Consider the following 27,149-nt stretch of genomic DNA (forward strand, 5'->3'; position numbering starts at 1 on the left):
CATACTTGCCTAAATATAATTCTGAAATCCCGCCAAGACTCTCAAAGAGCGTAAAAGAGTAATATGAGTTGAGCATGATACTACTAGTTAGCTCCCATAGAAATATACATTGGATGTCGCCTACCCTGAGGTTGTCTATTGGAAGGAATGCGTCAATAGGGCCGCCATTTTAGTACAGGGTAGCGCTCCTTTGAAATGAACGCTCCTTTTAATTGAGCGCCATCTAGCGGTCATATAATCTAATGACTAAATATTATGACAACTTGTTCAACTTCTTTTATAAATATATATAACTTGATATTACTTTTTTTCCCTCACCACCACACTGGTCTTTTTCAAAAGACAAAATGTTGTTGTTGGAAACTGTATTTTATATACTGAAATTTGACTTTTGCATGCTAAAAGTACTTAAGACGTTTTAATTGATTTGGGTCATTAAAAAACTGCCTATGACGTGTAGCCTATACCTGCTGTAGTCAACCTAAATCCTACTGTAGGTTGACATAAAACCAAAACCCATTCTTGTCTTAGGACATTTTATTAAACAAATTTTAAAATAACAGTAAGATCATGAAATGTTAAATTTATAGTATAATTTCCTGGTTTTAAACATACAGAATAATAATAAATATAGTTATGAAACAGCCATAACATAACCCTTATGTCTTATGACATCTTTGATTAACTTTTTATTACCTACACCAAATGTTGACTAATGAAGGTACATTTATAACAACCATTTATTTGTTAGACTATTGTCAAACCATGTTGCATACAAATGCATTCAACAGACTTACATGACAGTGCATTGCTGTAGAGGACAAATAAAGCACGAGACAGGTGTTTAGAAATAGTATAGTTTATTTAGTTTGACATGCAAACAAGACAAACTTTTAGAAAACAACCCGGAAACATTATAACGCGCGCGCTCGTGAATATAACCCGCGGTTGTCTTCAACAGTTGTCTTCAATAGTCCTTCTTTGCTCAGCAGCTTAGCTGAAAAACAAAGCAAAACATTACAACAGTCAGACAAAGAGCAAAGAGCATAGAATTACCAAGAGGCGACACTCTACAATTTGGGAAACAATAACGCGCTTTTTGAATAAATTAAATAAAAACAAAGCAGCAGCTTTCCATCGCGACAGTAATGAGATCCAATGGACGGCCGATCGCTTTCACTTCAAAATAGCGGAATCCGGGGCTGTTGCTCTTGGTCATTCTAAGCTCTTTGCATAAAGTTAAATCATAACAGTTACCATGGTGTCTATTTCAAACTATAGTAAACTAAAGTTTGAAACTATAGTTTAAAATAGACGATGAGTGGGCCTCGCTACTCCCACCCACCATAACCCTCGCAGCGAGGTCCCACTACCGGCCCCCCGTGTTTCCCTGAGGGTCCTCGGGGGTTGTTTGTTCCCTGCCTAGGGCTCAAAGGCCGCCTCGCCCCAGGGAGTGCACGAGAAAGACCGGGCGCCAGGCCGTGCCAGTATTCACTGGATGTTGCTCGGCGGCACATTTCGAGCAACAAACACGTAATATTCCTTGCGATGTTACGTTTATGTACGCAAACCACAAGGAACTACAGCACAGACGGGCCCGAGTGAAGCTTCACGAAGCGGACTTCGTGAGATTGGCGTGGCTCCACTCGTACCGTCGGTATTGAACTCACCTTGGTCAAGTACAAACAGCAACACCGAGCGATAGAGAGCACACGAGCTTTATAGGAGCGCAGATGCTAATTTTTGGCGAGCGCTGAAGAGGGCTCACCTGATTGGAGAACACGGACACGGGAATCTGCGTCACGGCGAGTTGCCATCTGCCGTACACAAAAATATATAAAATATATTTTATATATATATATATATATATATATATATATATATATATATATATATATATATATATATATATATATATATATATATATATATTTATTTTTTTTTACATTTTTGGTGCTGTGTAATATTCTGGGATGCAGTAGAATATGGAGACATATGAATATAATTGGGTATATGCCGAGCTAGTGTTGGTCCCATTTACTTATACTTCCCATATACTTATACACTTACTTATAAACTTCCGGTGACCGGTTATTGTGAGTTTTTTCTATTGTAAACAGTTCCTTTTACAGCATTCATGTTGTAATGTAATTAAAATACATACAGTTAAATAAACTTAATAAACTAAATGAACTAGCAATTATTTAGTTGTTCAAGCTTAAAACGAGACAAATGGCCTTTTACTCGCACTCGCCTTTAGAATCGGCAGAATAGCGCTGAATATACTGGGGTAAAATAAATGCTCATATTATAAAGTCATTGCGGGGAAAATGTAATTTAATGCAGTGCTTCTAGTACAATCTGAGACCCACTTCATATCGGATATCACTCAGCCAGTGGAGATCGCTGATTTGTAAAGAAAACAGACCTTTAAAACGGAGAGGGTGCTCGCTGCAGAGCCATTTGAGGAGAGGTGAGCTCCAGAGAGGGGGAGCATGAGCTGTCGCTCCTCCTCCTGTAAGCTGTTTTAATGCGTACACCAACCCCACCTCTAACCCTACCCCCAGTGACATCACTCGTAGAAGAAGTGCAAAAAAGGTGGAGCTCAAGCTTAAGCTCCCCCTCTCTGGAGCTCACCTCTCCTCAAATGGCTCTGCAGCGAGCACCACTTGGAGAAACGTGCAGATTTTTCCTTTGGCATACAGTTCGCCGGAAGCGCTTACTGGCAAATTAAGGTTCCTAACCGATTAGCATGCTTCAGATCAAAATCAATCCCAGAATGTCTTTAGAAAAAGAATACGGGTTTAACCCTGGCATCCTGGCCAAATTTACCAACTGGCCTCTGTCCATCATCATGGCCTCCTAACTATCCCCATATCATAATTGGCTTCATTACTCGGTCTTCTCTCTCTGTGGTGTGCGGTCTGGTGGAAAATGGCTGCTGTCGCTTCATCCAGGTGGATGCTGCACTGGTGGTAGATGAGGAGATTGCTACTCAATAAATACCAAACTAGCTAAATTTAATAACAATATTTCCCCTAAATGCTCATTTTGTACTCAATATGATAAAACTCTAAACCATTTATTTTATGGTTTATTTTTACTTATTTCCAAACTGTATTTCCCCAAAAATTTTATTCTTTGGTTACTCTCTGAGTGTAGATCCTTCTCATTGTAAATTTATTATTGATTTATTGCTTCTTTTTTAAACAAAATTTTACATCCATAAATGTAAATTTTCAAAGAAACACCCTTACTTTTTATTTTCAGAAAGGACTTTGAAATTTATGTGAACTCTTTAAAAGACTCTAACAATTACACTGCATTTAAAACGCTTTCTTGGTGTAAACCGTTTAAACTTGTTTAATTTGCTGGAATTCTATTTATGTAACCCTCTTTGTCTCTTTGTTCACATTATATCTTTGTAATGTTCTTTCTTGCATTAAAAAAAAGAAAAGAAAAAGTAGATGAGAAGATTCCCCCTAAAGCGCTTTGAGTGCCAAGAAAAGTGCTATTAAAATGTAAGGAATTATTATTGTTATTATAAAGCACTGTTCATCATGATATAGCCATTCTCATAATTCAATTGCTATGTCATATATTTTAAAATATTTAAATGTGTGTTCTGAAGGTTGGAACGAGGGGGGTGTTAATAATTAATAACAGAAAGAATTTTCAGTTTGAGTGAACAATCCTTTATAAAAACTGGGGGGCACAAACTCTTTCTGAGGGGGTAATGCCCCCCTTACCTTTACAGTTTTTCGTGGTCAAAAATGAGAATCATATTTTAGTGTTCTTGTTAAATTAAATTTACAAAAGTAATTTTATGTACGCAATCTGCTTTAATGTTTCTAATCACACTAAAATAATGTCAAAAGGTTTTGTGAAAGGTACAGTACGGTGGCTCAGTGGTTAAAACTGTCACCTCACAGCAAGAAGGTCGCTGGTTCGAGCCCGGGCTGGGTCTGTTGCCATTTCTGTGTGGAGTTTGCATGTTCTCTCCGTGTTCACGTGGGTTTCCTCCGGGTTCTCCGGTGTCCTCCACACTCCAAAGACATGCGCTGAATTGGATGAACTAAATTGCCAGTAGCGTACGAGTGTGAATGTGAGAGTGTATGGGTGTTTCCCAGTACTGGGTGTGGCTGGAAGAGCATCAGCTACATAAAAGTTATGCGGGATATGTTGGTGGTTCATTCCGCTGTGGCGACCCTTGATGAATAAAGAGACTAAGCCAAAAGAAAATGAATGAATGTTTTTAAAATAAGCATTTTTATGTAAAAAGGTAGTTATTCTAACCTGTACACATGATGTAAACAAACAAAAAAAAAAAAGTGATTCTAATAAATTAAAAAGGATAAACACAAAAAGGAAAACAAATAAATCTAGTTTTAAGAATGAGTATTTAAATCATAAAAAAGCATGATGGTCATTATTTTCTGCTAAGAAATGAATGCATGACTCTGCATTGCAAACTGCATCATTTAGACTTCAGTTTGGCATCACATGAAATCATTAATTCAATAATTTTTCTTCAGCTTAGTCCCTTATTTATCAGGGGTCGCCACGGCAGAATGAACCACCAACTATTACAGCACGTTTTACGCAGTATATGCCCTTCCAGCCACAACCCAGCACTGGGAAACACCTATACACATTCTCATTCACACACACTCTCATACACTATGGCCAATTAAGTTCACCAAGTCTTTGGACTGTGGGGGAAACCGGAGCACCCGGAGGAAACCATTGCCAACACGGGGAGAACATGCTACAGAAATGCTAGCTGGCCCAGCTGAGAATCTAACCAGCCACCTTCTTACTGTGAGGCGACAGTGCTAACCACTGAGCCACCATGACGCCTGCATGAAATGATGTAAAGCGTTTTTTTTTTTTTTATTCAGCTAAACGAACACAAAATCACTGCACTTCAGTTGTATTCAATCCCAATCCTGCAAAAAGAACATTCAGAAGCACCCATAATCGCAGTACACAATCAAAATCATTTTATTTTATTGACACAAATCCTTTGTACAAGTTAAACAAAACAGTTAATAAAGAATTTCTCCAGGTTTGCCCCGATTGAACAAAACCTTCAAGTAACTTTAAATAAATAATCATATTGACGTGTCGTCTGTTTGCTAACAGAGCACAGTAACATAGGGAGGGGGAAAAAGAGAGAAGAGGAATATGAAACAGTGTTTCCTCAGCAGTAGTTCAGCACTGGTGTGTAAATCCTGCGGTCTTCATGTGTCCATCAACACCACTAACACTGGCTCAACTTCAGAGCAAACACAACACCTTCCACAGGGGTGTGAGAGCATGTTTTCAAGAGTACATGATGTGGGTGAACATGAGATGATGCGTCTCCTAGATACTTGTTGTGTTTGTGCGTGTCATTTATTGAGATGACCACCAAAATACAGTCAACACTGACAGAGCGAACTCTTCTGAATACTGATATGATCCACAAAAGTTATGAAGGGACGCAGAAAGCTGAACAGCCAACTGTTGCAAAAACACACCGTCATCGTAAGACTAGAAGTCTAAACATTTAACGCACCACTCGAGAGAAAAGAAATGAAACAAGGTGGAGTCCAAATGGTGGAGTTTGAAGTTCGGGAGGAATCAATCCACACTGTTTGAGATGAATTGTACTCAGCCTGGGTGTGTCCAATGTCATTTAGGGGAGTGGCCTAAAGTTTGGGAGGGGCTAATGGGATTCAGGAGGAGACCGTTGTGGGTGGAGCCTGGGTGATGTGCATATATTATTTAGGCATATAGCTTAAAGTGTGTGTGGCTACTGCAATTCAGGAGGAGTCACTGTTGTGGGAGGAGTTTAAAGCCTGGGTGTAGTAAATATGCCATTTAGGGGAGGGGCTAATGCAATTCAGGTAAAGTGCTGTAAGAGGAGTTCACGGCCTGGGTGTGGCCAGTATTTGTCATGTAAAGGAGTGGCTTGACATTTCAGAATTCAGGAGAAGTCTGTTGTGGGAGGAGTTAACAACGGGATTGGTCAATGAATGTAATTTGGGGCGTTAATTAAAGTTTCTTATGGGCTAATGCAATTCAGGGGAGGTCACTGTTGTGGAAGAAATTTAAAGCCTGGGTGTGGTAAATATAAGCCATTTAGGGGAGGAGCTTGAAGAGTGGGAGGAGCTAATGCAATTCAGGAAAATAAAGTGCTGTGGGAGGAGTTTACAGCCTGGGTGTGGCCAGTATATGTAATTTAGGGGAAGGGCTTAAAGTTTGGGAGGGGCTAAAGTAATTCAGAAGGAGACAGCGCTGCAGGAGGAGTTTGCAGACTGAGTGCGGTGAGTAAATGTGACTTAAGGGAGGGTCTTGACGTGTAGGAGGGGCTAATATGGTTCAGGAGGAATAAGTGCTGTAAGAGGAGCCTGCAGACTGTTTGTGGCCAGTTTATGTAATTTAGGAAAAGTGCTTAAATTTTAGGAGGGGTTAAAGTAATTAAAAAAGCGTAAGTGCTACGAGAGGAGTTTGCAGTCTGGGTGTGGTGAATAAATGTGATTTAGGGGAGGGGCTTGACGTGTAGGAAGAGCTAATATAATTCAGAAGGAATCAGTACAGTGGGATTATCTTGCAGGATGGTTGTGGCCAGACTATGTAAGGGAAGGAATTAAAGTTTGGGAGGGGCTAAAGTAATTCAGGAGACAGTGCTGTAGGAGGAGTTTGCAGTCTGGGTGTGGTGAATAAATGTGATTTAGGGGAGGGGCTTGATGTGTAGGAGGGTCTAATATGGTTCAGAAGGAATCAGTGCTGTAAGAGGAGCCAGCAAACTGGACGTGGCCAGTATATGTAATTGAGGGGCAGGGCTTAAAGTTTGGGAGGGGCTAAAGTAATTCAGGAGACAGTGATGTGGGAGGAGTTTACAGACTGGGTGGGGTGAATAAATGTGATTTAGGAGAGGGGTTTAAAATGTAGGAGGGGCTAATATAAATCAGAGGGAGTCAGTGCTGTGAGAGCAGCCTGCAGACTGGTTGTGGCCAGTTTATGTAATTAAAGGGGCAGGGCTTAAAGTTTGGGAGGTGCTAAAGTAATTCAGAAAGAGACAGTGCTGTGGGAGGAGCTTGCGGAATGGGTGTGGCCAGTCTATGTAATAAAGAGGAAGGGCTTAAAGTTTGAGAGGGGCTAAAGTAATTCAGGAGTAAGTGCTGTGAGAGGAGTTTTCAGACAAGGTGTGGTGAATAAATCTAATTGTGGGAGGGGCTTGAAGTGTAACAGAGGCTAATATAATTCACAAGGGATCAGTGCTGTGGGAGGAGTTTGCATAGTAACATTTGCAGTCTCTTTCCCTTCACTGTTGACACATGAATGGTTGAATGGATGAGGCAAATGTTCATGAATCTGCTGGACAGGAGAAGCAGAAAAGTATATGAACAATAACACTATAGGTAACTGTATGTGGCGACTATGTTAAATATGTTCTAGTGTGTGTGTGTGTGTCTTTATTTGTGTGACGATAATTAGAGGTATTCGTCCTGCTGAGGTATTGTGTAAAAAAAAAAAGTTTTATTACTAATCAGTGCTTCGCGATAATCCTGCCATAATGTGTCTGAATCGTGTGTGTATGCGTTTTAAAAAGGCACCGGCATTGGCTTTAAGCGGTGTGGTCTGTTTACATAATAATCGTCCCTCATAATTGTACAATGTCGGCATGCATGTGTATGAGCGTACGAGAGTGTGTGGCGGCAAACCATCACACGGCCACTTTCTCCAGAGAGCGTATGGGCGGAGTTATTGCTTTCAGGCCGTTGCCAGGGCAGCTGTTGCCACGGCTCAGAGCATGTCCTGGTGGCCCTGCATTGTGGGAGTGTTCAAATGGCCGTGGCAGGAAGACGGGACATGAGCGGGTGCGAGCGTGGCCTTTGTGGCCTCCAGCGTGGCAGATGAGATGGCTTACTGTGTCCAGCGTGGAAAGTGTGTGCTGGTGCGTGTGTGTGTGCGTCTGCTCCTCGCGACGCTTCAGGGAATACCAAGTGAGGAAGATGAACAGGAAGCCCAGGAACTTCAAGCTCGCCGCTAGACCAAAGTAGACGAAGCGGAGGGAAGTGACATCGTACTCCCAGCAGGACCCATGGAAACCACAGTCCTGCTGCCACAGCATACAGGTGGTGTCAATCACAGCTCCAAAATAGATAGGAGTGGGGATGTAGGCTGCGGAGACAGAGAAAGAGAGAATTTATTAGCCCATATTATGACTATCCAAGCATTTGAGAGTGAGAGTTCACGGGCTGACTAATTAATGCCTAAATTATTATGCATTTCCTTTTCATTTGAGGTACAACATTATAAAGATATTGAGTAATAAAATGTCGGAAATGTGCATGTAATCGTCAGTAAACAATTTATTTGTTATGGAAACATACAGGGCAGCCCAAAGCATAATGATAGTTCATGATAGTTGCATGCTTTTATTGGTTTATTGGCCTATCATAAGTGTTTAAAATATTTTATAAACCCGTCCAGTTAAAGTATTTACTGTTTGCCACTTTGCCAATAGACTAAACTAAACGTAAAAAAAAGTAAACATTTACAGGCTATTTATTAATTTATACAATAAAAAAACATTAAATATAAAAATATAAAAAAATTAAATACAAAATAAAACAAAATAATTAAATAAAACAAGAAAACAAAATAAAACAAACAAAAATAAACAAATAAATAAAACAAAAAGATTTAAAAAGAATTATATTTATTAATTTATACATTTATTCATGGAAAATAAAATACAAAAAAACAAAACTAAATTAAACAATGAACAACATAAATAAATGATTGCAAAATAATTAAAACAAGAAAACTAAATAAAACAAAACAAAAAACATTTATATTTACTAATTTATACATTTAGTCACAAAAAATTAAATAACAACAATAGAAAAATAAATAAAACAAAAAAAAATAAAACAAAATAAAACATCTATCATTCTAAATGTATACCTTTATTCATGGATTATGAATAAAGGTATTTATTCTAAATTAATTTAACTAAATTAAATTTAACAAAAATTTGAATATAATTTTTAATGCAAAATAAAACGAATAAAAAGAATTAAATAAACAATGAAAACTAACTAAAACAAAACAAAAAATAAAACGATTATATTTATAAATTTATACCTTTATTCATGAAAATAAATTAAATAAAACACATAAATTAAATAAAAAACAAAAATGAATAAATAAATAACTAAACATACATTTCAAATAATATTTTTATTTAAAATAAAATAAAATAATTAAATAAAAAAAACTAGATAAAACAAAACAAAAATTAAATAAAAACATTTATATTTATTAATTTATACATTTATTCATGGAAATAAATAAAACAAAAAATGATAAAAATAAATAAATAAAACAAAAACCAAAAAGTAAAAAAAAATAAAATATTTTTATTCAGAAATTTATACCTTTATTCATGGAAAAACAAAAACAAAAAAATACAATTGAATAATAGTAAAAAAAAAAAAATATATATATATATATATATATCTAAATAAAACAAAACATTTACAGGCTATTTAAATATATAAAATCACATTGCAAACAAGCACTGTTAATGATTTAAAAATATAAATATAAGTGCACCAGGACCAGTGAACTGACTGCAGCAAACTTTCATTTGCATGATTCATCTAAACACACTCCTACCATAAATGTAACGTCTGAAAGTGAATCTCCTACTAATGCATATGCAGTAAGCTCAGCTGCAAAAACAAATGGTGTTTTATTATAAAAAGGGAGCTTTTTTTTAGTAAATCCAGCTCATTGGTATTCAGGTAAAAGTTATTCACAAACAAAAACCACTTTGACATAAAGCTCAGTTTGCATATTCAATATATTGCACAACCTTAGTGGACAGACCAAGAAGAATTGAATAAAATCCACCCAATCCTACCAAGAGTCCTGAGAAGAACAAACTGCATTCCCAGAGCAAACGGCCTGTCCTCTTCATCCACTGACCTGAGCCGGAATTAAAAGAAACAGGTGAGTGGAAATATAGTGAAAATTCATAGACATCAGATTCAAAGATTTTTTTAAATCAGTATTCATTATAAATTAGGCTCCTTTGTAATTCACACCATCCGCATATTTAGCACCATAAAAGTAATTCCTGTACTTTACATATCTTGTGCACATAATATTTACATTAAAACTGTCATAGTAATGATGATTTGAAGATCACTTTTAAAAATGTTGACCGTTTTAAACAGTCATGCTTAAAAAAAATACTTTAATAAAATATGTTGAATGGGTTTCTCAAATAATGATAAAATGTGCATTGTCATAGATTTAGTACAAGATAAAAAGTTTTTTTTTAATTAAACATTTCTCATTTTTTTTGTCAGTTTTTGACAGCAGCACAGTACAATTGTTGAAATAACACCCTAAACTTTCAATTCAAGCACTTTCAAGAAGCTGTGTTTGTTATTGAGCACTTTTCTGGGCTTGAATTCATGTCTGAAATTCAAGTATTTTCTAGAAGCGTGGGAATCCTGACCCAAATGTGTCCCAGATGATGACAATAATAATACTGTGTGAGGAGGTGCAGAGAGCAGACCTGAGCGTAACAATAATGACGGAGGGCTGAGCGCAGGCGGTGATGAGCGTGACGATGAAGAGGAAGATGAGGAAGGTGATGAGGGTCCCACAGGTGCGTTCACACTTTCCCGCCAGAGCGAAGCCGTTCTCGTTTAGGTACGTCTTGACGATCACCAGCTGCAGCTCGTGGTTTCCTCCTGACGGCGTGATCACCTGACGACTCTGAACGCATGCGCAGTCCGAATAGTTTCTAATCTGCCCGGGAGAAAAAAAAACAGGAGAAATGTCAATCATATTGCATAATACTTTGTAAACAATTAACGTTTTATTTATTATTAAAATGCTTAAGTATAAAAAATTTAAAATAGAGCTAAAATGCCTTGTCTGATTTAAGCAATATTGAGTCAAGTAATTAAATTAAATGACTTTTCAAATTTTAACAATGTAATTACTATTTCATTACTTTTTGAAGTAATTCACCCACCATGCACACATACACGAAAACAACAGCTTATTAATTCATCAATCTGTAAACAGGTGACATCAGGCCTTTTTATAGATCAGCTAAAACAGATGCAAGACTTTTCAGATGATTAATGATGATCATATTTTTGTTGTTTCGTCATGTCTTGGATTTATATTTTCTGTTTTTTATTATTTATTTATAGAAGCTATAAATACAGTACAATGATTCCACTTAGGAGAGTTTACATTTCCCATCGCTAAACATTTATCTTTTTTACAAATTATAAAATAACCGAACACAATAAAAATAAAGAAAAGTTTTATCAAATAAAATAAATAAAAATAACAGTAACAATAAAATGATAACAAATAATATCAATACTAAACATACATAGGCCAGAGAGGGTCAAATCTTTACTCACTCAACTTCCGGTTATAATCAACTGTAAATTCCTAATCTGAAGAGAGGATTAAGAGGGGGAGTGCAATGGGTTTTAAATTAAAAACTGTTTGTTCTGTGGATGGGAATTAGATAGTAATTTTTTTATATTTCTATGAAGATTAGTTTATTAGTTTACTGCCATGTCAGCTACTAAGGCTATTTTCATGGCAAGAGCGTTTCAGTAATTAACAAACATCAACAGTAAAAAATAAATAATTGAATATACAGTTTAAATAAGATTTTTCTGCTTAATACATGTTAAAAATTCTAATACTTTTTCTGGAGTCACTTTGTTAAAAATGTCCTCAAGAGAGTTCTCATCATAAAAAGTCTGTCTGGAGTCATTAAAAGCAGGGCAGTCCAGTAAAATGTGTTTTACAGTCCATGGGGTTTTACAGTGTAAACATTGGGTAGGGTCTTCATCTTTGAGTAAAAAGTTATGTGTTAATCTTGTATGTCCAATACGACATCTGGTAAAAATTACTTGATCAGCTCGTTTCTTAAAATGTCTTATACCTCTGTGTGTAATTTCAGGCTGGATTTCGTGTAATTTATTGTTTTTCAGAGTATCCCACTCCTCCTGCCACTTATTTAAAATGTAATTATTAATAAAAGGTCTCATCTCAGATGGAGAAGTTTGACATTTGTTTACAGCTTGTCTATGGAGATTAGATTGAGTAATCTGATGTAATCAGTCCACTTGGACCAGATATTTCTAAGTGAAGTTTATTCATAAACTAATTTCGAGAGGAGCACGTGATTATGATTGAACATGGCTGGTCCTGCATTAGCATGCTTGATCCACCAATCAGGCCATTCCTAACCACTATAAAGAGCCAGGGTTTTCTCACTACAGTCATCTTCGATTTGAAGAATACACTGCTACTGCTACTGCTACTGCTACTGCTACTGCTACTGCTACTGCTACTGCTACTGCTACTGCTACTGCTACTGCTACTGCTACTGCTACTGCTACTGCTACTGCTACTGCATCAACTTCTCCAGCTACAACTTCTCCAGCAACAACATCAACTTCTCCAGCTACATCAACTTCTCCAACAACAACAACTTCTCCAGCTACATCAACTTCTCCAACAACAACAACAACTTCTCCAGCTACATCAACTTCTCCAGCTACATCAACTTCTCCAGCTACATCAACTTCTCCAGCTACATCAACTTCTCCAACAACATCAACTTCTCCAGCTACATCAACTTCTCCAACAACATCAACTTCTCCAGCTACATCAACTTCTCCAACAACAACAACTTCTCCAGCTACATCAACTTCTCCAACAACAACTTCTCCAGCTACATCAACTTATCCAACAACTTCTCCAGCTACATCAACTTCTCCAACAACATCAACTTCTCCAGCTACATCAACTTCTCCAACAACAACAACTTCTCCAGCTACATCAACTTCTCCAACAACAACTTCTCCAGCTACATCAACTTATCCAACAACTTCTCCAGCTACATCAACTTATCCAACAACTTCTCCAGCTACATCAACTTCTCCAGCTACACCAACTTATCCAACTACATCAACTTCTCCAGCTACACCAACTTATCCAACTACACCTTCTCAACCTTCTACTTCAATTGCCTCACACAATGCAATCTCTGTGTCTTCAACCCAATTCTCCAACAAGATCACAGTAAAAACTCGATCACCATCCATGAACTTTGCCTAAACTCTCGATGCCTGCGATTCAAGCTGAACTCTCTTCTAGGGGTGCACCAGCGGTAACATACATGACACTTTTTAAGGGGAAGCCTCACAAACTACAACTAAGATTAAACATCCATCTTTAAAGGATGATTCTAGCGTGAATAGAATGACTCACCTCTCAATCAAGGTTGTAGACAATCCAATCCTTAAAACATCAGTCCACAACTTATGCATACTTTGATAAACATCCATGTTAATCCTCCAAACTAGTCGCTGTGGTGCATTCAATAGAGTAGCGTCTCCAATCATAACACTAGTTCTCTGGCAAACAAAATGGCCGCCAGCCTTTTTCTGCAACTTTGATTGACACTCCTTCGAGCCAATAGCTGAAAGGAGAAGCGTCACCATCCAATGAACTCTCAAAAATTTGAGATGGTCCCACCCTCTCTCATGACAAGCTCATGAATGATTATCATTACATTTACACAATTACTACTAAATGGTGACATTAATTTTAAGTTCAGGGTTTGATGTTGGCAGATGATAAATAAATAAATACATAAATTAATAAATAAATAATAAAGAAAATAAATAATTATAAAATGTATAAAAAAAAATAAATAAATAAATAAATAAATAAATAAATAAATAAAATAAATAAAAAATAAAAATATATAAATAAATAAAATAAATTAAAAAAAAAAAAAAAAAACTGCCACATCTGATAGCAGTTTAACTTCTAAAAAGTTTACTCTGCTACTGAAAAACATTCAACGCATTAGGCATAGAAGTCCAATCGTAATATGCCCCAGTGACTCATGTCCATACACTTATAAGCCATAAGCTTATAATGGCAAGTTGGTTAGATGTGAAAACAGCAAAGAAACAAACTTCCCGCTTTGACTTCCACGAATGAGAAGAGGACATTTCTGACATGTCTGATGTTTCATCAATTGACTCTGCGTTAGATACAAACCAAGGGGTTTAAACTCCACTATAATTCCACCTACCCTGTCTTCAAGAGGTACATCAGGATCACTAGACGAGCAGATTTCCCATTTAATATGCCATCCTTAGGAGGGACAAATGCCTACCTCTACTATCTTTGCTCGTTGCGACAATGAGGCTTCGTACCATGCATTAACAAAGGCACTTCCACACTTAGTTGCCCATGCTCTTATTAAGACGCCCCGCATGGTTATCAGCTAAAATAATTCATTGTGTTTGCCATACATGTACCATGTTGTAATGTCATTTCTGATTCTCTCTTGTTTTTCTCATTTCAGAGATCATGTCAGCTGGTTGCAGAAGCTGACCCTCATCCAACCTATTACACTCCACATCCATTTCTAAATACATTTACACTCTTTGCAAATGACACTTTTCCACTCACATAGCCCACACCCTCGATGCCATATTCACACTAGCCTTTTTAATTTAAGTCTTCTGAACTAAGTATGACATTTCAATCCAACGATACACCTAACCATATCTGATCTATCTTTGCAGGATGAAGGGATGCAGGATGATATCCGTTCCCCCACACACCTGTTCTAAACAGGCCCGGATTGGCTAATCGGGAGGACCGGGAGAATTCCCGGTGGGCCGGTCTGTTTTTTTTTTGGCCGCGAGGGCCGGTGTCCCTAGCTCCAGAATCTGTTGCTCTCAGCAGTGACACTTTTTTAATTCATTTACTTGACCACAGCTTTTTATTCATTATTTTACCACAACTTTTCTCTTTTGTTGTGGTCGAGTGGTTGGCACGTTAGGTTAAGACGCTGCGGACCTGGGTTCGATCCTTGCTAGAGTAATTTAGTGTTTTCATTTTTTTGATAAGACATATAATACTGTTAGGGTTGTAGAACATTTGAAGTTCTAAAGCAGCTGTTTTCTCAAAAAAAAAAAAAAAAAAAAAGACATGATAGTGCTATTAGAAACTGATTTGGAAATATTTATTTACTTATTTTAATATAGTCAGTCGTGAACTGAGGTGGGCTGGTCTGAGGCTTGAAACTCCAGAGCTGAAAAGGTGTCCCACTCGGGCCCTGGTTCTAAACCTCTTAGCATTTTTACACCACAGAAGAGCAATACCACCTCGGGGAAGCCCAGCCGATCCTCTCCAGCCAACTTCCACCATCATGCATTATTGGGTATGAAGTATGACTCTGTCATTTCCTTCCTATTTCCCTTCCTATTTAACATAGGAGCTCCTTCACTACCCTTCCCTGTTTTTCTAGCTTTAACTTTTTCTCTCCAAATTTAAACTATCCTATACTTCTATTCACTTTCATTCACCACAGCTCCGACCAATTCAGGGGTTGTCTTGAGTTTCAGTTGCTACAAAAGGAACGTTCTAAATGAGCTTGCATACACTTACAAATTTTCTAAATACCACTATCGTTGCACTCCCCGCACTAATACAGCAGTAAATGCTTCTGCGGGAGCACAAGTTGCCTCCATACTGGCCCACTACACCACTGCAGCCGCAGAAATGCTCCGCAGAGTTGCACACCCAAAGCACCACTGCTACCGCAGTGACCCTCTAGCATATGCCTTATTCACCTTCATCTTTACATATCACTAAAGGCAGTATTTAACGTCCCTGCGGGAGCACTCAAAACTTACTAATATCGACTGTTTAGGTGCTCCACTTAACTATACACCCCATTAACATCACTGCAACTGCAGTGACGCTCTAGCTGAGCCCCTTTTTCACTTTCATCTCTAAATATCACTGCTAATAGTACTTAGTATTTCCGTGTGAGGCTCTAATACTGAGTACCACTGCACCTCTGCTCTTGCAGAGACGCTTTGCCGAGCCTTATTCTCCCTCTGCACCACTGCTGCAACAGTTAAGCTTTGCCTGAGCTGCAACTGCAGAGACGGCTGTTTAGCCTTAATTCTCTGCACCACTGATTTTATTGCACTTCTGTAACTGCAGAGAAGCTCTGCTGAGATTATTTTTTCCCCTGCACCAATGCTGCAGCAGTGACGCCCTGCCTGAACAGTCTTCCAACAACAGATATAAACTCTGTCATTGGTCCTCTAACACCTCTAAATCCTCAATTTGCCTCAGCCAATATTTCCTCAGAGAAGCCCAGCTGATTCTCGGTTGCAGACTTCAACCTAGTTTCCAAGCAGCACGACTCTGTCTGTTCTTCCTACTTTCTGTCTTAGTTGCATAGGACTCATTTTTACTAAACTTTCCTTTTTATTTTATTAAACTTCCCTTCTCTTTCTCTTCATAATTTTTTAATTTCACTTGCACTCATTCTCCGCAGCTCGGACTCCCACAGGGGTAGCCCCAAGCTCCCACTGCCACAGCAGTGAAGCTCTTTAAAAGCTCACATGTACACTTTTCAAAAAATTTAACCATTATCACACTCCGCCGCAATAATACAGCTGTAAAGGCGTAGCGGGAACTCGTATTGCTTCCATACTGACTACAATTACACCTCTACAGCAGCTCCACTTAATTACATTGCATTGTAGCATCAATTTATTCTCCATCACCACACTCCCCGCAACAATACAGCCATAAAGGCTTAGCGGGAACTCGTATTGCTTACATACTGACCACCATCACACCTTTACAGCAGCTCCACTTAATTACATTGCATTGTAGTATCAATTTATTTTCCATCACCACACTCCCCGCTATAATACAGCTGTAAAGGCTTAGCGGGAACATGTATTGCTTTCACACATATAATGCACCAGACTCTGAATACCTATGCACCCCTGCAGCCACAGAGTTGGTCTACTGTGCCTGATTCCTATCTGCTACACAGCTGTTAATCAGCTCTCCAAAGCGCACTTCCCTTTAGAAACTGACTTTCACCGCACCTCTGCAGCCGCAGAGACGCTCAGCCGAGCATCACTCCCCTCTACATCACTGCCGCAGCAGTGACGCTTAGCGAGCGCATATACACTTCCACTTAGCAATCCACTATTGATACACTCTCCAGCACTGCCAAAGCAGTTAAACGTCTCTGCGAAGGCGTATTTACCTTCCAGATACTGACTTCCATTGCACCTCTGCAGCAGCAGAGACGCTCAGCCGAGCATCATTTACATCCCCTGCACCACTGCTGCAGCAGTGACGCTCTGCTGGAGCTCATGCACACTTCCATTACACTTATACCACTTCTGTCACTCCCAGCACTGCTAAAGCAGTTAAAACGCTGCTGCAGAAGCGTATTCTTCCCCTTAGGACTGACTACCACCGCACCTCTGCAGTCGCAGAGACGCTCAGCCGAGCATCACTCCCCTCCACATCACTGCCGCAGCAGTGACGCTCAGCGAGCGCATATACACTTTCATTTAGCAACCCAATACCGATACACTCTCCAGCACTGCTAAAGCAGTTAAACGTCCCTGCGGAGGCGTATTTACCTTCCAGATACTGACTTCCATTGCACCTCTGCAGCAGCAGAGACGCTCAGCCGAGCATCATTTACATCCCCTGCACCACTGCTGCAGCAGTGACGCTCTGCTGGAGCTCATGCACACTTCCATTACACTTATACCACTTCTGTCACTCCCAGCACTGCTAAAGCAGTTAAAACGCTGCTGCAGAAGCGTATTCTTCCCCTTAGTACTGACTACCATCGCACCTCTGCAGTCGCAGAGACGCTCAGCCGAGCTTCATCCCCCCTGCACCACTGCTGCAGCAGTGTCGCTCCACCGGAGCTCACGCACACTACCATTTATCCATACCACTACTGACACACTCCCCATTGAACTGCCAAAGCGGTTAATCAGTTAACCGCTTCTCATCTGCAGCTACAGCTCCGCAGAACCTTACAGCTTTATTTTCCATCACTACTATACTAAACCTTTACGAAACTCACCACATATGTTTTAAACCTTTACACTTACCCCACTCACTCTCCCGCTGGTCCTTACAATTAACAGAACCCGGGAGCACACATAGTCATACATAAGCACTTTCAGTTAATTTTTACACCCACACCAGTCTCTGTTGCTCCTCCAAGCTATTTCTGTATCACTTTTCAGCAGCCGGATATGGCATTAATCTCCTGTGCCTTTTGGGGGGTTCTTCAAATACGCGGCTGCTGTCCCGAGCGGAGCATTTTGGGGAGTTGTCGAGATCTACCTGAGCTCGAGGCTCCCCTCTCTTCCTCCAAACGGGAGGGAGCCCAGGGCTCAAGAACCTTCGAGCTCAGGGCTCTCTCCCGGGACAGCATGCCAAACTTGCTTATAATCAATCATCAGCTAAGTGTGAACTCTTGAAGTGAAGTTTATTCATAAACTAATTTCGAGAGGAGCACGTGATTATGATTGAACATGGCTGGTCCTGCATTAGCATGCTTGATCCACCAATCAGGCCATTCCTAACCACTATAAAGAGCCAGGGTTTTCTCACTACAGTCATCTTCGATTTGAAGAATCCCCCCTTCCACCCCTACCTTTTCACCTTTCCCTCCATAGGGCAGCACGGTGGCTCAGTGACTAGCACTGTCGCCTCACAGCAAGAACGTCACCGGTTCTAGTTCCTTAACAGGCCGGTGGTCGTTTCTGTGTGTAGTTTGCATGTTCTTCCCGTGCTTGCGTGGGTTTTCCCCGGGTTCTCCGGTTTCCTCCCACATTCCAAAAACATGTACAACAAGTTAATCGTTAAATCTAAATTTCAATACAGGTAATCTAATAATGCAGCATATCTTTTAATAGCCTTCAATCTTAATCTTTAGCTATTATAAAAAGGGGAGTTGTCGAGATCTACCTGAGCTCGAGGCTCCCCTCTCTTCCTCCAAACGGGAGGGAGCCCAGGGCTCAAGAACCTTCGAGCTCAGGGCTCTCTCCCGGGACAGCATGCCAAACTTGCTTATAATCAATCATCAGCTAAGTGTGAACTCTTGAAATCCATTATTTTGAAGTCAAAGGAAGAATGTAATTTTTTCCCATCACATAAACATTATATACTATTTCTAGCCATTCTTGGGTTGTTGGGGATTTAGGAAGTGTGGAAATATAAATTTCTATCATCTAATTCCAAATGGACAATAATCTACGTATAACTGAAAAGTTATATTCTTAGGTTTTTTAATTATATTATTTCATTGACATGCCAGCTAGGAGGGTCATTTAACCTTTGCCTTGCTGACTACAGGCTAAGCCAAAGTGATGCAATTATCAGTTTCACAGCATGGGGTGTCTATTGTTTTCTCTTTTCGATCAAATGGTCAGGCGGTTTCTGTCTCCAGAACATGATGAGATTAGACCTGAAAAAGCAGTTTACCCTGCCGACCACAACTCTTAATTTGCATGCTTTGTTTAGCCAAATCCCCTCCTCCTAAGAACACAATATAGACATGAAATCTTTGTCTTAAATCAGACTTGTGTGAGACTTGTGAGAGACTTGTGAAAGAACTTGCAGACTGTGGACCTCTAGAAGGCTCTTGCAGACACATGGACATCTTAAAGACGTTGTATGACTGCAGATTAACCAACACGTCTCAATAAAGGAATTCTGCTTGTTTCGAGTCTCCTGGACTGGGTTCTCTCTTCTTTTCACTCATTTATTTTTTTACAACAGAAGTAACTGCTTTTTTGGCTGCGTCTATTAAAATATCAATATCAAGATTTACTAATTTTGATATCAGAGCAGAAATAAATAACCATGAGTTGAAAGGGTGGTGTAATATTAAGTATGAGTTCTATTACTCCATGTACTTCTATAGAAAATAGTTTTATTACTGTGCATTCCCAAAAAATGTGCCAGCGATTAGGTTCTTGAGACTCACATAGTCTCCAGCACTTAGTGTCCTTTCCTGTGGCGTATGCTCTTTGTTTTGGCGTGATGAATAAGATTTATTTTTATAGTATTTTTTGTCTTGAAAATAGGTAAAATGTGCATTGTTGATGAAAAGTCTTACACATTATGTAATTTATTTAAGAAAAAAGGCTACTGGTAGCACTAAATTAAAATGTAAAAGTTTGCAAATATTATAAACAAGCATTTGATTTGGTGGAACCACAACAAATCCTTTGAATCTGACAATATACTATTCAAAAACAAACCGAAATTTTAGTGATTCACTATAAATGACATTTATTTCACATGTCGAACAATTGTATTTGAAAAGTGTGAAATGTGCCGACAAAGACTCAAATACCATGTTTCTTTTCACATTTTTTGGCTTGCATTACATTAAGTTGAATAAATGTGCTGTGACTTGTATTACAAAGTGATTTAAGATAAAAAAAACTTTATTCCAAATAATAAAGTGCAATCAGTAGTTTCAACCCTGTTTTTTTTTTTTGGACAGATGGGAAAGGACTCACTCCTGAGGTGTGGTTGGCGATGTTGCTGCATCCAGCTAGACAGGGGTTGAAGTATGTGATGCCGTCAGAGCCGCAGACGGGTGCGTATTCATGAATCTTACAGCCACAGTTCACATTACAACTTCCCGTCAGGTTCCGGTGAGACAGAGTCAGTGTGGGCCTGCAATACAAACACCAAACATCATTCACATCAGATACATTCATGTGCATTCCTACACTAAAACTAAAAATACAAACAAAATTGTAAAACAATAAAAGTCTTTATAAATAATATTTAAATAACATTTTTAATATTAAAAATACTATCTTAAAATGAAAAACAATATTATAAAAAGAAAAGAATTAAGACAATCAATTAAAATACGGTCATGTTGTAAAAAATAGGGTATATGACGAAGCATGCTAATAGGACTTTTAATTTGACAGTAACCTGGGTTAAGCGCTTCCGGCGAACTGAATGCCAATGCAAAAACCGGTGCGTTTAAGGTCTGTTTTCTTTAAAAATCAGCGATCCCCACTAGCTGAGTGATGTCCGATTTAAAGTGGGCCTCAGATTGTACAAGAAGCACTGCATCAAATTACATTTTCCACCTCTGTGTCTTTATAATATGAGCATTTATTTTACCCCAGTATATTCAACGGAGCTTCTGCGCTAGCCTGCTGATTCTGACGGGCGCGTGCGAGTAAACGGCTTTTTCTCCCGTTTTACGCTTGAGCAACTAAATAAATGTCAAAGTTTATTTAACTGAATGTATTTTAATAACATTACAACATCAATGCTGTAAAAGGAACCGTATACAATGGAAAAAAGTTCACAATAACAGGTCACCGGAAGTTTATCAGCATGGGAACAGCACTAGCTCGGCATATACCTAATTGTTGTGGCGTGAGGACAAATTAATTATGTTATAATGTTGTTATCCCTAATTTAAGCTTACAGTGCTTATAAACCAGCATTTTATTTACATAATATATATAATATATAAGTATATAAGTATACAGGGTTCTAACACCTTTTTCAACTTCAAATTCCAGCACTTTTCATGCACTTTCAATGTGCAATTTTTATGCTTTTCCAGCACCTAACAACCACGGTAAATTACAATTATTGTATATATGCTGTATGTACTTTTTCACATTTAAATCCATTGTGCTATTTTAAAAAAACACAATATGACATTTCAACTTAAAGTGTTGAAAAATGATCTTACAGTCAGATTGTGTTTGGGTGTAGAACCAAACTTTAAGGACCAGTCGTGATATTTCATGTGCAATGCTTTTCAAAATTCATGTAACAAATTAAATCCTTATGAGAACAATTTTATGCACTCGCACAAATGCTCCCAAATATATTTTTAGCTCGCATAGCTAAAATTTCAGGCATATATGCAACCAAAACGGTCGGATTTTTGAGCCCTGCAATTTCAAATTTAAGCACTTTGTCCAAAATCCAAGCACTTTTCTAACTTTGAAAACACTATATTAAAAATTATCCAGGATTTCCAGCACCTGTGTGAACCCCAGTATAAAGAACCGAAAAAACATTTTAAAAAATAAGTATAAAAGCAAACAGAAATGATAGTGGCATGACAAATACTTTCAATTTGGCAGTATACGGAACAGAAAAACGTAACATTTTTCTGAATTAAAAAAAAATATGTATAAAGAGAAAAGAAACCATAATTTAATTTGCTACAAGTAACAATACTTTGACATGTTTAACCTAAACAATAATATTTAATGCGGAACATTTAGCACCATACATTTTCTAATTTTATGCTGTAAATGAAGTCGCATTAAATAACTAATTCACTTAAAACATATGCACATAAACATATTTTCTCTAATACCCAGTGGTGTAAGGGATGTTGATTCCACCGAGGTTGATGCTTTCGCAGCCGACGATGAAAAGCGTGGAGAAGCAGAGCAAAGACACGCCGCTGCAGATCATGGCCAACTTCGCAGCTTCTCTTGCGCCCAGTTTGAGTTTCTTAATAATGTAACCACCTAAAAATATGCCAACACCTGCACTGGGTACGATGATCAGACCTGCACATGCAAACACACAATTAGGTGAATATTATGATCGGGTCAGCGCACGTTTGTGACTCTCTCTCTGTGTGTGTGTGTGTGTGTGTTGTACCTGTGTAAATGCTGGCACTGGATGCTGGAACACCAAACTGAGATTCAATAAATTTGGGGATGAAAGTGATGAAGGCTGTGACGATGGCACATTCTGCTGTATACGACAAACTGACGAACAAAAATGTCACGTTGCTCAATATGCGCACGGCTGCTTTTGGCAAATCTGCAAAAAAACAGACAAATTCAGAATTATCTCAGCTGAAATGGATCATAAAAATGTGCTCATTATCGGAAAAAAACGATCTTGAGATATTTTATTTTTATGCAATATATATATATAGAGAGAGATGTGCGCAAGAGCTTAAAAGCTAAAGTTTCCTTGCACAAAACCATGCCTGGAAAACGCAACTGGTGCGATCATTTCTCTTTAAAATAGATTTTTTTAAAAAGCGGAGCTTGTGCACCCACTGTCCTGCTGCTTTCAAAATATCTCTGGATTATTTGTATGCAGCAGCTGTTGCCGCTTTCGCTTTTACCATTCTTTGAACAGATTATTACTGGGCCTAATGTTTTTCACCTGCTTTCTTTTGTTTGCACTTATTTTTGTTAAAATGGTTTAATTATCCTTTACAATAACATTGCTTTATTTGGAGATTAACTCTCTATTTGTCTATAGTTATCTGATGATCTGGGACCTTTAGTCTGGACAAACTACCGTGTATAGTTTTAAATAAATGGGAATACTTTTTTTAAATGTCAGTTGTTGTTGTTTTTTAGAACATGTTTGTTGAATAAAAAGTGTATGTATATTGCTATATTTAGCTTGTTTTGACGCATTTTTAAAAATGTTTGGCAAGGAAATAATTAGTTTGGTGTGGCCAGAAAAAAAAAGTAAATGCTTTGTGTTGAGCCCTAAAAAGTCATGGGAAATAAAAAATAAAAAAGTTAAAGAGGCATGTGAACAAAACACAATTCAAATCAAGAAATTTTACCATGCCAATGTCAAATTTATGAAATATCTATGAATTTTTTTCCCCAACAGCAAAATTTTGGATAGTAAAAAATGCGAGTGGCTAGTAATGTTGGAAAACTACCAGCCACAGTGGCTAATGATGATCAAAAAAGTTAACGTCAAACCCTGAATATGTGTGTGTGTTTATGTATGAATGTATGTATGTATGTGTATGTGTATATATATATATATATATATATATATATATATATATATATATATATATATATATATATATATATATATATATATATATATATATATATATTACGTTGTGCCTTCTATTTTTTTATTATCAGTATTTCATAAAAAATATGTAATTTTATTTAAATTTAACTATATATAAACCTAAAATTTTATTTATTTATATATATATATATATATATATATATATATAAAATAAAAAACAAACACAGGTTCAAAGAGAACCACAGGTCAACAGGGAGATTGACGACCGGCTTCTGCTTTAAACTGGATTGACTGATTATGTACTATTAAATATATCCTATTCAAAAATATACAGACAATTATAAAATGCAGTAAAACACCCTAAATCTGTTGAAATGCATCGATCTGATGGAGGTTGAGTTTACAGCTGGATATTATTGGGAGATCGTTGACAGTAACAGTAAACATCTCCAAGTCTGAGGCTCATATGCAAGGTTATGTTACATTCTATGGCAAAAACACCATTGAGCCCACTAGATCCACTTGTATGGCCATGTGTCCGTTATACAACACTCAAGGGGCATACATTTGGACAATTGTGCGGATATATTAAATAGTTCACGCAAAGAGAGACTTTCATTTTTACTTCATTCATAGTTTGTGGGGGAAAAAAACACTCCCTGTGCATATATCCTATTACAGAGAGGACGAAAATGATCAAGTTTAATTACTTTTTCTGTTGATTAACTTGCACAGATTAATCGTTTACCTTAAGACAAACAATGTGTGCAAACAAAATAAACTTTGCAAGTTTTGATTTCATACAGACTTTAATAAAGCAAGTTTCAAATATCCAAATCCAAAATATAAATATTGTCATAAAGGTAAAATAACAGAAAGATGCTATACTTTCAGACATTTTCACTTTCAATTTAGACAGTAAAACTGCCAATGTGTGAACTTCAGAAGAGTTAGAAATCAATATTTGGTGAAACAATGCTGATATTCTGATATAAATGTTTTTCTAAATAACAATGTTAATTTCAATTTTAGATTTAGGTTTTTAAAAGACTTTGAAATATTTTTTTATTCGGTATTTAATGTAATCTCAACTGAAACACGAAGAGAGAGTGGGACATAGAGTAGATCCTCCCCTTTTTATAAAACAGCCAGTTGCGTTTAGTTTTATCACCACTCTGCCAGTGAGAATTGTTGAGCTCAAGCGCATCAAATGAAAAGTAAATGAGAAGCGTCTTGAAAGTCAGATACTAGAGAGCATATGATTAATGAAAAGATTTGATGAGAAACTAAAGTATGCGGTGACGTGAATAAAACCTTAGATCCATTTAGGCGGAAGTGACAAACTACCAGCTTTACATGTTCATATCTTCTAAACGCAAATTGTGTCACTGTTTTGGAGCACATTAGCTTATAGATCTCTGAAAAAAACTGATACTAACATCCAAAAAACATTATCTTATTTTAATTTTAAGTCCAACATAAGGTTTTTACCTTTGATATTTTTGCCGAAACCCATAGAGGACGAGACCGCTTGGCTCTTCTCCTTCATCATCTCATCGTCGCTGGAGACGTCGCCTGCACCCTTCTTCACACCTCTCTTACTTTTCTTTTGGCGTGGTGGCAGTTTTTTAGGGAAGGAGAACATGGGGAAGATGACCAGCAGCATTGCCACGGCACACAGCAGAAAGCCACTCCACCTGAGAAAGATAAACAGCTTTAACATCGCTGTAGAGTACTGATGAAGAGCAAACAAGAGATGAGTGTTTCCTCACCAGTTTCCTACAAAGCGCGGGTCACCCTGGTCAATATTGACAACAGTACCAGGATCGACGTAGAATCCGATCAGAATGCCACCCAGAAGATACCCAGCAGCAGGTCCGAGAGCGCCCATGACATACATAATGGCTAAACACACACACAAAAAGATGATCATCAATGTTCTTGAGCTGAACAAGCTACTTTGCTTGATACATCAATCAGTGGAAAGCCATTACAGACTTTTGTCACGCTTTACAGTGATGTTCCATTGGTTAACGTTATTTATTAAAAACAAACGAAGAATTCTAAATACCTGTACAGCATTCATTAATCATCATAACACATTATTAAAATCCAGAGTAAAGTTAGTTACATTAATGTGCCATGGGTTAACATAAACCAATGATAAACAACTTTAAATTTGATGAATTTATATTAAAAAGGTGAATAATACTGTAATAAATGTATTGCTCATTGTTTGTTCATCTTAGTAAATACGTTAACATTACTAATAAATCCTTCACACCAACACACACACATACACATACACACTTGTGATTGTTGAGATTATCGCCATGCGCATATGGCTAATTAAAATAATCTAAAGTATTCAGATTAAAATTGGCCATATATTACACATTTTGGGTACAACAGCCAAACAATGTAAATCCCCAAAAGTACTTTTCACTGGAACTAGAAAAAAAAAAAAAAAATTCAAAAATCAACTTTTTGAACTCAACATCCGGATCAGTTCACATTAGATCAGGTCAGATAAGGTTCCTGTTGCACTTCAGTTTCTGTGGTGTTGCTTTAAACTAAAGATGTGTTTACAATTCGCAGGTTTGGTTTGATTATAATGAATTCAACACACACAAAAAAAGCATCTAACCGTTTAAAACATAGACTGTGATTGATGTCACACAATGTGACCATCAAAAAAAATGAATGCTCAAGCATACCTGATTTTTCAAATAAAAAAATCAGTGTGCTGCATAATAATATACCTTCTTACAGTAAATCTCCATTTGTCTGTGTGATGGAGGAATTCGTTGCCACTGTTGTGAATTCTTTAGACATTTTTAAGCTCTTCACTAGGCCTGTCACAATAACCAATACATTTACTTATCGTGCAGTATTTGTACAAGACAGGGCTCAACAATAAGGACTGCCCAGTGGCCCAGGGCCAGCGTGAAAGACGCTCAGGACAGTGAACAGGATTGTCACTGGCCCCTGCCAGTAACGATGAGCATGTTATTTTTTTCCGTAACCTGGTAACAACTAGTACAGCGAAAAGATGGCGGCATGGAAGCAACATCAAACTATGAGGCTTAAAGAAAATATGTTTCTAAAGTCTTGGAAGCAGACAATTGCATGGGTACAAAATTAAGCAAAAAAAAAAAAAAAGTTGTCGTCAGTTTGGCAAGCCATTTCTATCAAAATAATTTAGAATTGCAATAAAATACCAGCACATTTTCTATACTGCTCTTTTGTTTCAATAAAATCTAGAAATTTGCTCATTATACATTATTAACATTTTTTAAATGTTCAAATTCTAGATTCACAGAAAATATTTTGCCACATTATTTAAAATATGTGGCTAAGAAATAGCTATTAACTTTTTTTTTTTGGTGGGGCCAGTGAAAACTTTG

The 27,149-nt window shown here is 37.7% G+C and overlaps 2 protein-coding genes across 3 annotated transcripts in view; one reads left to right on the forward strand and one right to left on the reverse strand.

The window, feature by feature from the left end:
• Nucleotides 1–4,980: 4,980 nt before the first annotated feature.
• slco5a1a (solute carrier organic anion transporter family member 5A1a) overlaps nt 4,981–27,149 on the reverse strand; it is a 28,114-nt gene continuing 5,945 nt past the window's right edge. The window contains exons 3-10 of one of the 2 annotated variants that reach the window (XM_073920376.1): nt 25,515–25,647; nt 25,234–25,439; nt 22,600–22,764; nt 22,307–22,505; nt 20,457–20,616; nt 10,586–10,821; nt 9,923–9,987; nt 4,981–8,172 (exon numbers count right to left, since the gene is read on the reverse strand). In XM_073920376.1, the coding sequence (XP_073776477.1) occupies nt 7,715–8,172; nt 9,923–9,987; nt 10,586–10,821; nt 20,457–20,616; nt 22,307–22,505; nt 22,600–22,764; nt 25,234–25,439; nt 25,515–25,647 (1,622 nt within the window). In that variant the 3' untranslated portion in view covers nt 4,981–7,714. 2 annotated transcript variants of the gene reach the window in all.
• Nucleotides 12,101–13,317, forward strand: LOC141379224 (uncharacterized). Its single transcript, XM_073932908.1, has 3 exons — nt 12,101–12,108; nt 12,347–12,877; nt 13,058–13,317. Exons 1-3 carry the CDS (start codon nt 12,101–12,103, stop codon nt 13,224–13,226), a joined length of 708 nt encoding a protein of 235 aa, XP_073789009.1. The 3' UTR covers nt 13,227–13,317.

This window comes from Danio rerio, chromosome 2, assembly GCF_049306965.1.
Source record: "Danio rerio strain Tuebingen ecotype United States chromosome 2, GRCz12tu, whole genome shotgun sequence".
Lineage (NCBI taxonomy): Eukaryota > Metazoa > Chordata > Actinopteri > Cypriniformes > Danionidae > Danio > Danio rerio.